Raw genomic sequence first — 15,402 nt, forward strand, 5'->3', positions numbered from 1 at the left:
CAAACTGTGCAAGTGCCGCTTTCACCGTGTGTGGAATAGGGCTCTGCTTGGGGCATGGATTCAATCTTTCCCAAGACCTGATCCAAACCTCTATTTTTGTGCTCCCAGGCACCTGCTACTGCCTGGTTTTCATCAGGGAAGTCAAGACCTTAGTGCTGAGAACACAGTTACAGACTTGCTATCTGAAGAGGCACTTGAGCACACCCCCCATACCTTAGATAGGAATTTCATCCTCAGAACCAACCCTAACCCACAGGTGAAGGGTCTGGAGCACAGGTCTTATGAGGAGCAGCTGAGGAAACTGGAGTTGTTTAGTCTGGAGAAGAGGAGGCTGAGGGGAGACCTCATCGCCCTCTACAACTACCTGAAAGGAGGTTGCAGAGAGCTGGGGATGAGTCTCTTTAACCAAGTAACAAGTGTAACAAGGGAATGGCCTCAAGTTGCGCCAGGGAAGGTTTAGACTGAATATTAGGAAGCATTTCTTTACAGAACGGGTTGTTAGGCGTTGGAATGGGCTGCCCAGGGAGGTGGTGGAGTCCCCATCCCTGGAGGTGTTTAAGAGTCAGGTTGACATAGCACTTAGGGATATGGTGTAGTTGGGAACTGTCAGTGTTAGGTTCATGGTTGGACTGGATGATCTTCAAGGTCTGTGATGCATGGCAAGGCCAACTCCACCCTGCAGAGAGCAAGGCAGCCCCACAGGTGCAGGTATGCACCACAGATGCTCAGGGTCTGGCCTCCACAGCAGCCAAGTTTCAGAGGGGAGCAGTGAGAAACAACAGGCTCAGAAGAAGTGTGCATGCCAGGCTTAACGCAGGGTTTGACAACTGAAGAATTCAGATTTTTTCTAAAAGGACTGCACAGAAACAGCACATTTCACTATTTTTTTTTTAATATAAAAAGCTTTTATTGTATTGGGAATTAAATTAACTCCTCACATGTGTACTTTGCACTGAATCAAAAAAAGAAAACCCAAACAAACAAAAAACCCCAAACAAAGTTCAAAACCAGTATATAAAACACAATAGCTAGTCAGATAGGAATACCGTAAGGCACATATTCAAGTATTTGTGTAACAAGTATCCTCAGTGGGGAGGAGGGGGGCACAGGTTTGGTTCCTTTCCCTCACATTTAATAACACAAAGGCTTTCCGCAGCTGCAGCTGGCCTGTAGCTGAGCGCAGGCTTGTAACAGTTAAAATGGTTCTACCATTGGTCATATTTTATGTCAGTTTTATCAACAGATTATTATGGGAGAAAACAGACGCAGAATTCAGATGCTGCTTTACTATCACAACAGTTGCTCTGTGACTCCACTGTGTCAGTCCATCTGCTACTAAGCTAAAACAACGCTCATGTGCCATTCCCAGCTCACCTTACAGATCTCCAGGTGAATCAAATTAGAGGACACCATTAAATTACTAACCTTTAACATCACATTTTGTTACCTGTGTGGGAATTTGAATTCATGAAGTCTCCTCCTTACACTAGCCCTGTGAGTTTAACAAAGGTTTATTTCTTTTTTGATTAAATTCACAATTGTTTTTAAACAAATGCCTCCCCTGCAATGGAGGGAATTTCCCCCCCCCCCCCCCCTCATTTATTTCTGCAGTAGGAAGTTCCAAAGGCCACACAGACCCTGAAAATTGAGGCTCAGCTCTTTGAACATCTCAACAATAGAGAGAATACCTATTTCAGAGTATCTTTTGGAGAAACACTTCTGCACCAAAACAACTTCTGTAAACAGCTGGTTAAAACAGTCCTCATGCACATAAATGATTTCTCCTCTTACACTTATTTCTCCTACCAGACACATGCAACACACAAGCCTCCTAGTGCAGAGGGGAACTCACAATGAAAGCCTTTCTCTGCCACAAAGACATGAAGACAACCTCACTCCTACAGGCAAAGCAGTTTCATGCTAGAGGAGCACTTCCGTGCCTCGTGTAAGGTGTAACAGCCTCTGCATGACTTACTTTTATTTCAAAGCTGTATATCTTGAGCTTCTTGATTCCAATTATGCATCTTCATTTAATGCCATGAGACTATTTTTCTGTTTCATTACTCTCATTCTGTTCTCAAGGCATGTGTTTAGGCTTTTGCTTACATGTACCTTAAACTGCTAAATGATCTACTCTATATGGAACATACTGCAGTGTTTTCATTTTGTTTTTAAAAGCCCCTTTAATTTTGTCTATCAGTGCTGTCAGACTACAAAATATTAAATTATAAAAAAGGCTGATATACACAATCCAATATCCAGCAGGATATTCGGTTTTGCACCACAGGTTGAAGGAAATGTTAAAGGTCAAGGAAACAGAAAAACAAATCCAAAAAGCTTCAAAAACAAGCCAGTTTTAGTTTGGATTTTCCTTTTTAAAAGATATAATGCTCTAATAAATGTAATTTAAGGAAGGTCATACACATGACCAGCATCTGCAGTAGGTCACTTCCTTATTTCTCCCACTCCCTCACAAAAAAATATATACATATATTTATATTTATATAAATGAAATGGTTTTAGATCCTTATTTTGCAGACACAAGTCATACACGTAGAAGGCAGCAAGACACTAGCATTCTGTTTCTTTGCTGTCCACCCGGTTCTGGCGCTGTAGTTTAAAGGATGAAGCTTTCTCACTCCTAATGACAGGATGGTCTGTCAAGTCCTCAAAAGATTTGGCGGCCGAGCTGCTGTTTGGGAAAGGGTCCTTCTCAAACCCGTCCTCGTCAATGTGAGAGTCAGTGCTTGGGTCCTCCTGAATAGTGTCCATTCTTTGGTGGTCCTGCTTCGGCGCCGCAGCGACAGCGGGCACAGCTGTGATGGGCTGAAGCGGCTGGTGCCGGCTTGTCGACTGCGCCGCGGGGAAGGGCTTGATGATTCGAACGGAGGCAGAGTCCAGGCTGCTGAGCATCTCCACGTTCTGCAAGACACAAGCAGCCACGTCACTGGGAAAAGCAACCAGGATCTAGCCCAGGGTTCAGTTTCTGCACCATTTTCAAAGGGAACCGCCACAGGCACCTTCTGAGGAGCACCTGTGCTCCTGTTAGAACGGTTTAAGGGCTGCTGCATCCTCCCCACTGCTCCCAGCAGAGATGTGCTGACGGCCCTTGGGCTACCACAGGTTACTCTGCGCTAGCCAGGCTGAACCCACTGCACTTGTGGAGGAAACAGTCAGATTTTTAATTTCACAGTAGATTTATACTTGCATAGGAGCAAGGGAACATCCAACAGTAGTAATCTGTTTCCTCCAGAAATGCAGCTACACTAAGCACTAGAGGCAGAGAGGCCCTTTATCTCTGCTTGTTCCTTCTCCATACAAAGCACCACAGGTGACAGCCACACTGGGACAGAGCCCCAGCCCCACCTCCCCTGGGGCCCAACACTGCTCTGGCAAAACCCAGGACTGGAAACACAGGGTCAAGCTAGATGAGACCAAGAGCTCAGTGCAGGGAGTCTACAGTACAGCTCATTCTGCTCTTCCAGCCTGAAGACTTCTCTGTTTCATGTGCAAGAAGCTGCACTGAACACAGGGTCAAAGACTGGAGGGACCACTGTGATCACACCCAGGTTCTGCAACCCAGATTAAGTTAGAGTCCACTGAGTTCTGCTTCTATTTGAGCATGGTTTGGAAAATACCCTGAGATTTCTGGGCATAAGAAAATCCCCAGAAACCTTAGGAAATGCTAATACTAGGCAGGCTGAGATGTCTACCTGGAACTAGTAGCACATTTCTGTGACGGATGCACTCAACCCCTCAACCAAACTCACAGTGGTTTGGTACAGGCTCCAAAGGAGGGAAAGGCAGGAGCCACAGCCGGGCCAAGAACCCCTCTAGAAAACCCACAGAGGAGCAGTGACACAGTGAGCACTGATGCACGTGAGCTCGGAACACTGATCATGCCATTAATGCACGAATAGTGGGCAGCTTTTCCTTTCTGATCAAGGAACAAGCAAGCTGTGGGTACAAGGAGTCTCATACACATCTTACCTTTCCCACTGGATGCAATCTGACTACGAGCCAACCACTTCACCGCGTAAATATGACGGCCCAAGTGAGCCGCCTTTGAGCTCTCTCTGTTAGGCAGCGTGGCTGCATGGTGGGGGTCTCCCCTCCAGCTGGGACACGCCTCACGCTTGCTCCTCGAGGCAGAGACACCTTTACCAACAACAGATCTTCAGATGAGCCCAATGTGAGCTCGCCTTGAACTGCAGCTGGATTGCACACCAGGCAACTTTCCCCTTGAGCAGAGACGCCTCTCAAGGTTTGAGATTCCTCTCCTGAGAATAAGGGATCCTCCCTTGCCCAAGGCAGAGACACCCCTTACTCACACCAGGTCCTCAGTAAGTGACTGATAGCATGCTGAGTTAATCCTCATGAAACATTACTAATCCATGTACTTACTCAATTATTACAAACTTTGCATGTATAATCCTTTAGACATAAACCACTGACCAAGTCTGGATCCAGCTGCACCTACACTCCTCTCTGAGAAGTATTTCAGAAAGCAAGGGGGTCCATTCTGAACCTTGTGACTCAGGGCAAGGGCTTTCCTTACCCTTTTGCATCTTTGGTCTCTGTAACAATCATTTGAGCTCGATTCTAACTTTATTTTCCTTTTTATGTTTCTTCCATGTAGTAAGCAATAGAGTGAACCTTGCCATCAAGCTTCGTTAAGTCGCACTTTTACAACATCATATTAAAACCACTTTTCCTAATACCTCTGATGGCAATTCTTTAAGCGATCTAAATCACCCATTCATGACAATTTCCCAACCACTCAATCTTCAGTAGATCCAAAAGACACAAGATGTTTGTTAAACTCTTGCTGGCGCAAGGAGCCCATTAACTATACCTGTGCTCTGTTGCTACGCCTGCTTCTGGGATTTTCTTGGTTGAATTCAGGTATAAAGCTCTAGGATGACTTTTCTTATGGCACTGAAGACCAGATATGGGGCACTCAAACTAAGATCGTCTTCAGTCACATCAGAGTAGATGACAGAGGCAAAGTGCCTCAGTGCTCTGGGACTTCAGTATGCTTCCCCCAGTGGCTTACAAGAAAGAGCTCTGCAAGGCTTTTTTCCCCCCCCTCCTGTTACAAAACAACATTTCCTTAACTCTAAGTTTCAGTTATTAATAAGAATTGGGTTGTCAAAGCCCTGGACAGGATACCCAAAAATCTATGTCAGAAGGTACCCTGTGCTGGACTGTAATTAAAATTTATCTAGGCAATTTTTTGCTCTTCCCCTCTTCCAACTCATTATCTACAAGGTGAGAAGGGTCACTGGCAGGTCCCTGCACCCTGAGGCCAGCTCTCCCGTAAGCAGCTGGAAGGCTTTAGCACATCTGGCCACTAGAAGCTGACTCCTGCAAACAACCATTCTGCAGCAAAGACACCCCGTTTTGCAGGGGTTTCCCTGCAGCGTTGCCCCACTGAGCCTCGTGCTTCGCTGACACCACTTGGCTGGAACAGGCGGTCTGTGGTTGAAGCTGCCGCACGCCCCGTGCTGAGGGGACCCTGTACACAGGCGCCCGCTGCGCGAAGCGGAGCCCCGCCGAGCAGCGCCGCTTCCTGCCCCGGGAGCTGCGGCTGCTGCAAGACAGCTGCTTTGTCAACAAGGTCAAGGCTCTCACAGGAAGGAAGAATCAGACCTCGCCAAGCTGCGGTGCTTGTTCAAGAAAACAGTTTCCCCTCAGACTGGTTCATCCATCTGCAGCGTGAGGCACGAGGCTCCAGGTGTCTCTATTATCACTCCTTTGATAAACACTCTGCACACACCTCAGGTTCAGGTTTTCTAACACACATTGGATAGCTTTCTGCCAATTCACATCCAGACAGCAACTTACACTAGGGCAAAACAGGGACTTTGTGTTCTCCTCATACTGCTTGTCCAATTTCTTGTCCTGTTGGAAAACACATAAAAGACAAAACAAAATACACACACGCACAAAAAAATAAGTTAGTTCCCAGGGAAGTTCGGACCCAAGGTCCTGTCCCCGTTTCCCTGCAGGGACACAGCAGTGCATGGGGCTCTTTTCCCTTTCCCCAACTTCCCACACCTTCCCACCCACCCCAGGAGCGCTTGTGGGCACAGCATCCCTCTGCTCTAATCCCACGCTGCTGTCAGCATCACGCCACATGCCCACGCTCCCAGCTGCCATGAGCTCTCTCTCTTTACCCATCCACCCAAGCTCAACCAAGACCACTTCCCACTCTGGGTCTCCCCACAAAACGTGGGTGTCTTATTTCTTAGCAGGGCTACAGAAAACTTTGACTCTAATGGAAGTTGCCAAAATTATACTTGGGTAGAATTTGGAAGGCAGAGGAAGAAAATCTGCCTAGGAAAGAACAGGAAGGGCTCCAGGGAATAGCCATGGGAGCACCGGCTCTTCCAGAGCTCAGCAGAGTTTAGCAGGAGTTTTGCCTACTGAAGGAGCAGTAAGTCTTACATATGCTGGATTCCCCCCCTGGGGTTTGCTAAAAGCTTCCTTTTACCTTCTCCCACAGACATCTGCCATTTCATATACAAAGCGTGTTCTCTCACAGCTCAATCCAACAGAGCAGTCATCTCCAAAAAAGCTTACTCACCACGCAATGCACAAGGATGCTGAGAGGAATCCAAAAAAGTAAGGAGAAGACAAGCACAGAGCCCACTATATTATCCGCTAGGAACTTTCCTGTGAAATCAGTTCAAATCTGTTAGTTACCCACCAAATACTGTTTCATGAGCATACATGTATATCCCCATTCTGCAGCCACTGCTCATGCAAGCCAAGCCACAGAATTGCTCAGAGATGCACAGGCTGCAGGACTAGGCAAAGATAAAAGAAGTTATACAGTTTTAGAAAACTGTATCCAATATGTTAACAATAAGGTTTTTGACTCTGATGAGAAATGCTGACAGGCTGTAACATTTAATGTGAGTTGACTTGGAACAGGCTACACTGAGTTAGCCAAGCTGCCCCTCTCAGTTATACAAGACACTGTGAGTCTGTTACCAAATTCTGATTTTACAGTCACATGATAAATACCTGCCTCCACAGACAAATATTCGAACGTTAAAGATATACAAACTGCCTCTACCTGAGCAGGCTAAATAGCTTTAACAATTACCTATGAAACAATTTTTTGACCCCAGAACTCAAGATTGAAAGCTCCAAAGCCAGATAATTACACTGTGTAGGCACAGCACTACTGTGAGCACACGCCGTTACCCAGCCATGACTCAGCACCCGCTTACTGACAGGTTTTGTATGGTTCCAGTACCAGAGAGTGAGACACTGGGGCGTTACACTGGGGGGTTATGCCAGGGGGGTACCTGCTTGGATTGCACGGTGGGGATAAAGACCTAGGAGGCCCACTCACAACCGCTGGGCAGTGACTCAGTACAGGCACACAGCTTGAGGTGCGTGACCTCAGTGGTTTTCTTAAATGAGAGAAATTAAGTTTTCCTCTCCCCTCCCAGTCTGTTGACATTTAAATCCCACTGAGAGGCTCACTTTATACTACACTCAATCTAGCTGACCTCTAAAAAGACTGTCTGTTATTTCCTTTTCTCTAATTGACCTACTTCTTGGTATTCAAACAAGAAGCTATCATCTCCTTTACAAACTTGGAAGACACCTAGAATATAATGGAGTGGAGAAATGCAAAATGATACCCCATCCTTTCAGCTTTAAGAGGCAAGATCAGTATTGTCAAACTTTAGGCAAAAAAAAAATTATCTGTATCTATGTCTATCTATCTCTATATCAGAAACACAGCTACTAGCTACCCTTGCACACAGGTGAATAAAACCAGCCAGCTAATTCCTTCCCAGACTTTAGAGGTTCATGTCATGAACTAAAAAAAACCGCAAAGGATACGGTTACATATCTTACCAAAAGTATTGATGCTGAGTTGGTCTATGAAATCCCAAAATCGTTCAATCACATCCTGTACTTGCTTCTCGCATTTGCCCTGCAAAAGTAAACACTTATTTACAAAATGATCTTAAACTAAGTGCTATCTACTGCCTTCTTAAAGAGGGAAGCAGATAAAAAGACAGTAATGAAATGAAAACTACAGATACAGCAGCACTTGACTCACATCTGAATACAGGTTTACACTCATGCCCAGTAGCAGCAGTCCATTTTCATTGCCTTCATTTTTGGCAAAGCAGTTTCAATTCTATTATTGTCTGAAACAGATGAACTTTTAACATCTGAAATGTGCAAAAGCTACCCCACCCTCACCCCATGCTAGGGGACATAAAACTGAAATTTCTGGAGAGGTTTAAGTACCACAAGCCTCAGTTCCAATTACCCACCAAGAAGGCTGCAGCTCTCAGGAGCCCAAAGTTACAGACTCCCAGATCTGCCTGTGTTGTTTTAACACAGCAGACCACTGGTCTTTCAGATCTGCCAGCAGAAGGGCTGGGTCATGTCCTGCCAAATTCACTTCTGCCAACACCCAGTTTAGCTTCGACCGTTGGGGTCTGCAGGTGACACGACTGTCCATGCAGCTGCACCACGGAAACGGTCACCAAGTGCCAGTCACCCACCAGTCTCCTTGCCATGGGCTCACCACCTCTGTCAGATACCACCAGCTAGATTTTCATGTGATTGCTCCCTGACCCGAATTATTTTAGTCAAAATTAATTGAGCTTATGTGAACAACTGCAATCGCAAGCGCTGCAAACCTAGCTGAGCTTAAGAGCAGCGCTCATTCACCTCCTCCACACGAACTGCCAGCTGGCTGAGCTGTGGGGAGCAGCAGAAGCAGGTAATAAACAACGGTAGAAGGTAACAGCTTCACCTTGCACACGTCTCTGCAGCACTAACTTCCATCCGCAGCCTCAGACACCCTTTAATATTCACCCCGTGGAGCCGTACTTACACAGCCCCACCCTGCTCAGCAGCACATCAAGCTTTGGCTTCTCTTTACCCGCAGAGTCCTCATCAGAGAGGACTCTCAGACACCTACCCACAGAAGCAGAGCACGCAGTGCACTGACATCTGGGAAAACTTACATTTGTATCGCAGAAGCCCACAGTGCAAGGCTTCCCCTTGCGCAGGAACAGGAACTGGTCATTAGCGTCGACGTACGGTATGCACCTATCCTGCTCGTCCCGGCAGCACACCTTGCAGGAATTATCCGTTTCTGTAATAAAGCAAACTCATTCCTCAGAAGCACCAAGAGTCACCCACAACCCATAACCAGCAGACGCACAATCCCACGTGTCCCCTGGCTGACCGTGTTCCTGCCCAGCCTCCCCACAGGGAAGGCAGGACTGTGCCAGTTGCCCAGTTTTGGTTACTTTGATGACCAAGCCTGAAAATCAGATGCCCTGTGCAACGTACAAGGGCACACAGTGGGACCAAGCTCTTCAAGCTGATGCCCCAGCACTGCAGGAATCAACAGGCAGGTGAAGAGGTTCCAAACATCTCCAAGACACAGATTTAAATATTTCTTGGACTTTGGATCCTCTAGGCTCCCTTCTCCTTGGCTACGCCCTCCATCTCAAATGGTGGGGCTCACAGCACTTCTCTGCACTGCCCCTGTGAAGCTTTCCTCCTGCTCCCAGCTGCTTTACCAGATTTAAGAGCCGAGATGGAGAGCAAGCAAACAGCAAAGCTTATTGACAGCAGTGTGACACACAGGTTTCCAGTCACAGGGGACTGGACTCAGGGAGCCTGTGTTCTCAAAACACTTTAACCTCTTTGAAATCTTTCTTTAACCACTAGCTGAAGGTTACCACTCCTCTGCCAGATGCCTGGTCCAGAGGCTTACTGGGATCCCCTCACAATCAAAGAACAGTCAGACATTCCCTCCTGTTCACCTGTGGCAGAGGAGATAGAGGGTGGGAGGGTGCCTCCTCTAACTGGGGTGCCAGCCCGTAAGTGCCTGGGCACCAGCAGTGTGCCCAGGTGGCTAAGAAGGCAAATGGTGTCTTGGCTTATATCAGAAATAGCGTGGCCAGCAGGGACAGGGAAGTGGTCTTGCCCCTGTACTCGCCACTGGTGAGGCCACACCTCAATTACTGTTCAGTTTTGGGTCCCTCACTACAAGACACTGAGGTGCTGGAGCATGTCCAGAGAAGGGCAACGAGGCTGATGAAGGGTCTGGAGCACAAGTCTTATGAGGAGCAGCTGAGGGAACTGGGGTTGTTTAGCCTGGAGAAAAGGAGGCTCAGGGGAGACCTTATCTCTCTCTACAACAACCTGAAAGGAGGTTGTAGCAAGGTGGGTGTCAGTCTCTTTTCCCAAGCAGCAAGTGATAGGACAAGAGGAAATAGCCTCAAGTTGTGCCAGCAGAGGTTTAGATTGGATATTAAGAAAAATGTCTTCACCGAAAGGGTTGTCAAGCATTGGAACAGGCTGCCCAGGGAAGTGTTTGAGTCACCATCCCTGGAGGTATTTAAAAGATGTGTAGATGTGGTACTTAGGGACATGGTTTAGTGGGATTTGGCAGTGTTAGGTTTGTGGTTGGACTCCATGATCTTAAAGGTCTTTCCCAACCTAAATAATTCCATGATTCTAAGTCTCATCTTAATGTCTTCAAACCCAGACCTTCAGAGGACAAGAAGCCATTCACATTCTTTTTCCAAACAGAAAACACTAGCCCTGAAAAACCAATGTTTAAACTTTTTCAGAAACCAGAAACTCTGCCCCCCAACAGGCAACCCCACAGTGAGGCCAGCACGCTCCAAGGAGCGGCGCTGAAGCATGTTTCAGCTCAGTCCTGTGTCACTCACCGTTGCACGCACACGACCGTAGGTTCTTCTCCCTCTCGCAGAAAGGGACGCACTCCCCATCTTTGCACTTCCCCATGTCCACACAGACGGTGTCATCCGGAGCATTCCCTGGAGGGGGGCACTCGCTGCTGTTCCCTGCAGATGGGGGTCAACAGAGTTGGGAAAACTGTGTTAGAGCAAAGGGCAGAGCATCTAAGCATGCAGGAGAAGAAAAAAAGGAAAATAGAGGAAATCCAGTCTCATTCCAGAGGTGAACCCCAATCACTCGTTCTTGGCTTTCATCTGCAGGCTGCTCGCCAGCTCCTCTGAGAGGCAGCAGTAGCTCTGGAGGCATTCAGTAACTCGGGCATTGTGGCACTCTGGCAACCAAGCAGTAGGTCGCAGACCCTGGAGGCACTGTCAGCAAAGCAGGCACTGGGACTTGACTCCTTGCCTCCAGGAAAGATTATGAGGAGGAAGTAAACAAGTGGGGAAGTGAAGCAGAGTTGCAGTAATTCCACCCTTTCTATGGCAAGATTCAGCTCATTCTTGTCTCCTCCCAGTGACACACACTGTTTTGCTTTTTCTTAAGGCAAAGAAACAAAGAAGAAAAAAAAAAAACTAAGGAAGAAAAAAAAAAAATCAACACTTTCATGTTGTTCTGGGCAGTAAATCACCAAGTGACTCCTGAACTACAATGAAACTCATTATAGGGCAATTTCATGATGCTTAACTGGTCTCTAAAATTACATGTACCGGATGCATAAAGGGCACTAGTCTGAAAGCGGATTGAACAGGACACTGAGCCTGAAGCGCTTGGCTAGCTGACGTAAAGGGGGCAGAACCACATCCTACCAGTGCAAAAAGACTCTCCTTTACAAGTGGCATTTATGGCTTCTTGGCATTTCTTTTGTGCACTTTCGAACTGGCAGCCTTTACAGCAGGGACTGTTCCGATCGCTGTGGAAAGATCAAAACCAAAGAAAAAATATTAAGCAATTTTTAAAAAACAAGCATGACAAAGCCAGGCAAAAAGGATATCTAGGAAAAAAAGAACCTACTTCTTGGAGATTGTCTCAGTGAATCAAAACCCTTGCCCGCTCTGCCCCCTCCTACAATCACCTTTCTACACATCCATTCACTCTTCATTCACCAAAGATAAAAGCACATAGGAAGTACAACATATTAAGAGACAACATAGGGACCCTTATATTTATTCAAGGCACTTGAATCCTCTTCCTGTCACTTGCTGTGCAACTCTGGACAAGATCTTCCACTCTGTTCTTCCCCACGCATTTCCCCCCTTCCGTTTGTCCTGAAGGTTTATTGCTCTTTGTTCCGTGCTGTCTTTATTCTCGTTGTTTTGCACCTAATGCAAGAAGGCCCTTAGTACAAAAACACGTATTGAGGGAATTTCTTGCTAAACAACAGAAGTTGTGTGAGCCCTCTACTGTTAAGTGCTGCAGAGCTGAACTCTGAAAAAACAGACTGGACACTGCATTGCAACAGGGCCACAAACACCTCAAAGGGCAAGAAAAACAGAGAGAGGACTCATTTAGTGCTGTCACTGTGTCGTCTGCTTTAACACATTTTGCAGCAGTCCTGAAAATACCAGTATGTGATCCCAGTTTAAAGACACCTTGCAATACAAGCAAAAATTGTATTTGCACAGGATGTTTGCACAAGAAATTTTTAATATTGATTTTTTGATTGCCTAAGTTTGCTTAACAATAATAGTAACAACAACAACAATAATAATAATCTTCAAGCCATAGCTCTTGACACTTCTCAGAAAAAGTAACAGAATGCTATAAAAATTAATGTATGCAAAGAGTGCATGCACACAGCAGCCTTTTCTGAAATCCTTTATTGTCTTCAGCTCACACATTTAGCCTTAAAGCCAGGAAACAGGTCTGTAACATTGCAGGTGGCTTTAGGAGCTTTCAGCCCAGCCCACCATTCTCTCCTGTGTTAAAAGAAGTTGCAGCTTATTTCCCCTTACCTGCATTTGGCACCATCTTTCAGTTTACAGTCTGCAGAGCAGCAGGGATCAGCCTGTTGGTACAAGAGGCCAGGATCGCATTCCTCCCCTTCATCCACCCTGGAGTTCCCACACACTTTGTTGTTGCGCTCCTTGAAGCACTCCTGGGCCTTGATCTCTATGGTCCTATGGATGGATTTTTTGCTGCAGCTTGAGAACATCTAGAGAGTCGTGAGGGGAAAAGAGCAGCACTGAGGAGCATACCTTTCTGTCAACAAGTGGCATCTAAGACAGCCTCAGCCTCCTTACACCTCCAAATTCTGGTGTCTCAGAAAGCAGTTATTCCTTCTATACTGCCAGTTTGATACCTTAGAAAAATTTTAAGATGGGAAAGTAATGGTTGGGCCCATAGAGGACATTGTTGCGTTACAATGCAGGGACACCTGCACACAGTCTGGCTCAGGGTCACAGAGCCAACTCCAGCTCTCCCACAGCTTCAGGAACACTAGCAACCATCCCCAGGAAGGGCTGCGAGGCTCTAGCAATGGGAAGAGACTGCGCTGCCTCTCAGCAGCAAGGCTAGGCACGAACCACAACAAGTCAGACCAGACTGCAGACTAATCATACCCCCAATAATCCTGGTTTCTCATCTGCAGCGCAGGCACAATGCCAAGTCTGTACTGGCACACAAGCTTCTGAGACTGGCGAGCACCATGGCTGTGGCATCTGGCAGTCTCTCTCCAACAAGAATAGCTATGGTCCACCCAAACCCTATTCGGTGCTGAAGGTCCTGTATCTGACTCTTGCTGATGACTTGCTTTCAGAAGCGTGTGGACACAGCTAATTACAAACAACTAATTAAAAAAGCACCTGGACATGCTATGAACTCCAGTGAAACTCAGAATTCAAAGATGAGCTTATCTGGCAGAGCACCCAACAGCATGCAAATATGTTTTCTTCTTATGGCTAATCCATTACATTCCTGACTGTTTCAAGCTACAAGAATCATTAACTAAATAGACTTTCCATGCAAAGGGTCACTGACCATAGCAGAAACTTGTACGTGGAAGCAAAACTATACCTTGTTGTTTTCATGATCTCCACTGACAGCAATTGGGTACATAACATATTTTCCTCCCTGGTCTTCAGTGGGGGCACATTCTGGCAGACTATCAGGATCATGCTCTGCTCCAAAGTTATGTCCAAGTTCATGCGTCGTAACCAGGTCAGCCTCCTTTTTTGAATATGAAAAAAGCAATGTTGAAGAAAATTAGTCTGAACAGGACAGGACAGAAGATCCCAGGTACTTCCAGGTCACCAGCAATTCTAAGATACACTGAGATTGAAAAGGATTTCCCTATGAACTTTTTTTTTTTTTAAGAAGTGGGGAACTGAAGTCAAGTAGAATTATGGTCCATTTCCAAAGGCAAGTTCTAGGACTAGGTTTGAATATTAAATCACTGTTAAAGGCAAAATGGTGTTCTAGAATACTTATAGGAAGCATTTCAATGCAATGCTTATTTCATACTTAAAGTATGAAAATTTGCTTTTAAATAGCTGGAAGGCATAAAAAGTTGAAACAAAAACCAATCTAAACAAACACCAGCTACTAAAATTAGTCAATCTCTTGTTTAACATATCTTGCCACTAGAATTGTTTCTTCAAAATGGATGATGACATTAGGAGTGCTGAATAAGCTCTTCTATTGCACGATTACTAGGACAGACATCTACAAATGTGGCCCAACAGGGATGGATTTCCAACATCATTTATGCAAGACAGGACTCCCTCTGCTGAGGCTCTGCCTTGCTGTGTGCCTCCCTGCAGTGCCTCGACCAGCAGATGGTGGCAGGCTCATGAGGTGACAGCCACAAATAAAACTAGCACAGAAATTAAAGTTAACCGCAAGGAGACGGAGCAGTTCATGAAGAGATGGAAGCAAGTCTGATGAGCCAATTGTAATTTCTGCTGCTGCGCAGGTACGGGAAGGATGCAGCACTGCAATGAGCAGCACCAGTGTCCATGTCTGGGCATAGCTAATGGGAGAGCCAGGGACAGGAGAGCTGCCCAGAGATCGCTCCTGTGCTTCACTGTGTTTAATTTGGGAAAGGGTTTTTTTGTTTGGTTTTTTGGGGGGTTTTTTTGTTGGGTTTTTGTTTTTTGTTTTTTTTTTTTGTTTGTTTGTTTGTTTTTTTTTTTTTTAAACCCAAGTGGACACCATGCAGCACTTTCCCTGTGAAACCAACCCATAATGCTCCCGACACCTCATTGCAAGCTTTGTGCCTGCCACTGGGAAGACAGAAAACTCAATTTCCTTTGTAATCCAAAGCAGAACTCCAGCTTGGAGATTGAACAAACGCAAACAGCATGGCAACGGCTAAAGCTCTTTGTCAACATCCCTCTAACACAAAGCTTCACTGTCTTTTTTTTTTTTTTCCTAGCTTCTTGACAGCTTCTGTGCCAAGTTTTAGCCCACACATCAATTACGAATTCCCTTTATAACCAGGCTACAGAAAAGCACATCTCTGAAGTCAGCAGAAGTCAGCAAAAGAGAAATGTGCCCAACTGCAAAGATCTGGTAGATGCAAACACAGGCACTGCTCTGGTATCTTTACAAGTGAGACAAAGCTCATATTCAGGCCTTTATGTATTTACTATCTCATCAAGTATGAAAAAAAAAAATCCAGACAGCATCAATTTACATTAG

At 45.9% G+C, this 15,402-nt stretch overlaps 1 protein-coding gene across 3 annotated transcripts in view; it reads right to left on the reverse strand.

Annotated features, from left to right (window-relative positions):
* Positions 1-884: 884 nt before the first annotated feature.
* Positions 885-15,402, reverse strand: part of ADAM17 (ADAM metallopeptidase domain 17) — a 37,994-nt gene continuing 23,476 nt past the window's right edge. For 2 of the 3 annotated variants that reach the window (XM_074820039.1, XM_074820040.1), the window contains 9 exons: positions 13,777-13,929; positions 12,717-12,916; positions 11,571-11,674; positions 10,737-10,871; positions 9,012-9,142; positions 7,882-7,960; positions 6,590-6,678; positions 5,848-5,904; positions 885-2,922 (listed from right to left, as the gene is read on the reverse strand). In XM_074820039.1, coding sequence (XP_074676140.1) covers positions 2,572-2,922; positions 5,848-5,904; positions 6,590-6,678; positions 7,882-7,960; positions 9,012-9,142; positions 10,737-10,871; positions 11,571-11,674; positions 12,717-12,916; positions 13,777-13,929 — 1,299 coding nt within the window. In that variant the 3' untranslated portion in view covers positions 885-2,571. Of the gene's footprint in view, positions 2,923-5,652; positions 5,905-6,589; positions 6,679-7,881; positions 7,961-9,011; positions 9,143-10,736; positions 10,872-11,570; positions 11,675-12,716; positions 12,917-13,776; positions 13,930-15,402 lie in introns of all 3 variants that reach the window. The other variant, XR_012622681.1, reaches the window with a different exon arrangement.

The sequence above is a fragment of the Strix aluco genome, chromosome 3 (assembly GCF_031877795.1).
Source record: "Strix aluco isolate bStrAlu1 chromosome 3, bStrAlu1.hap1, whole genome shotgun sequence".
Taxonomy (NCBI): domain Eukaryota; kingdom Metazoa; phylum Chordata; class Aves; order Strigiformes; family Strigidae; genus Strix; species Strix aluco.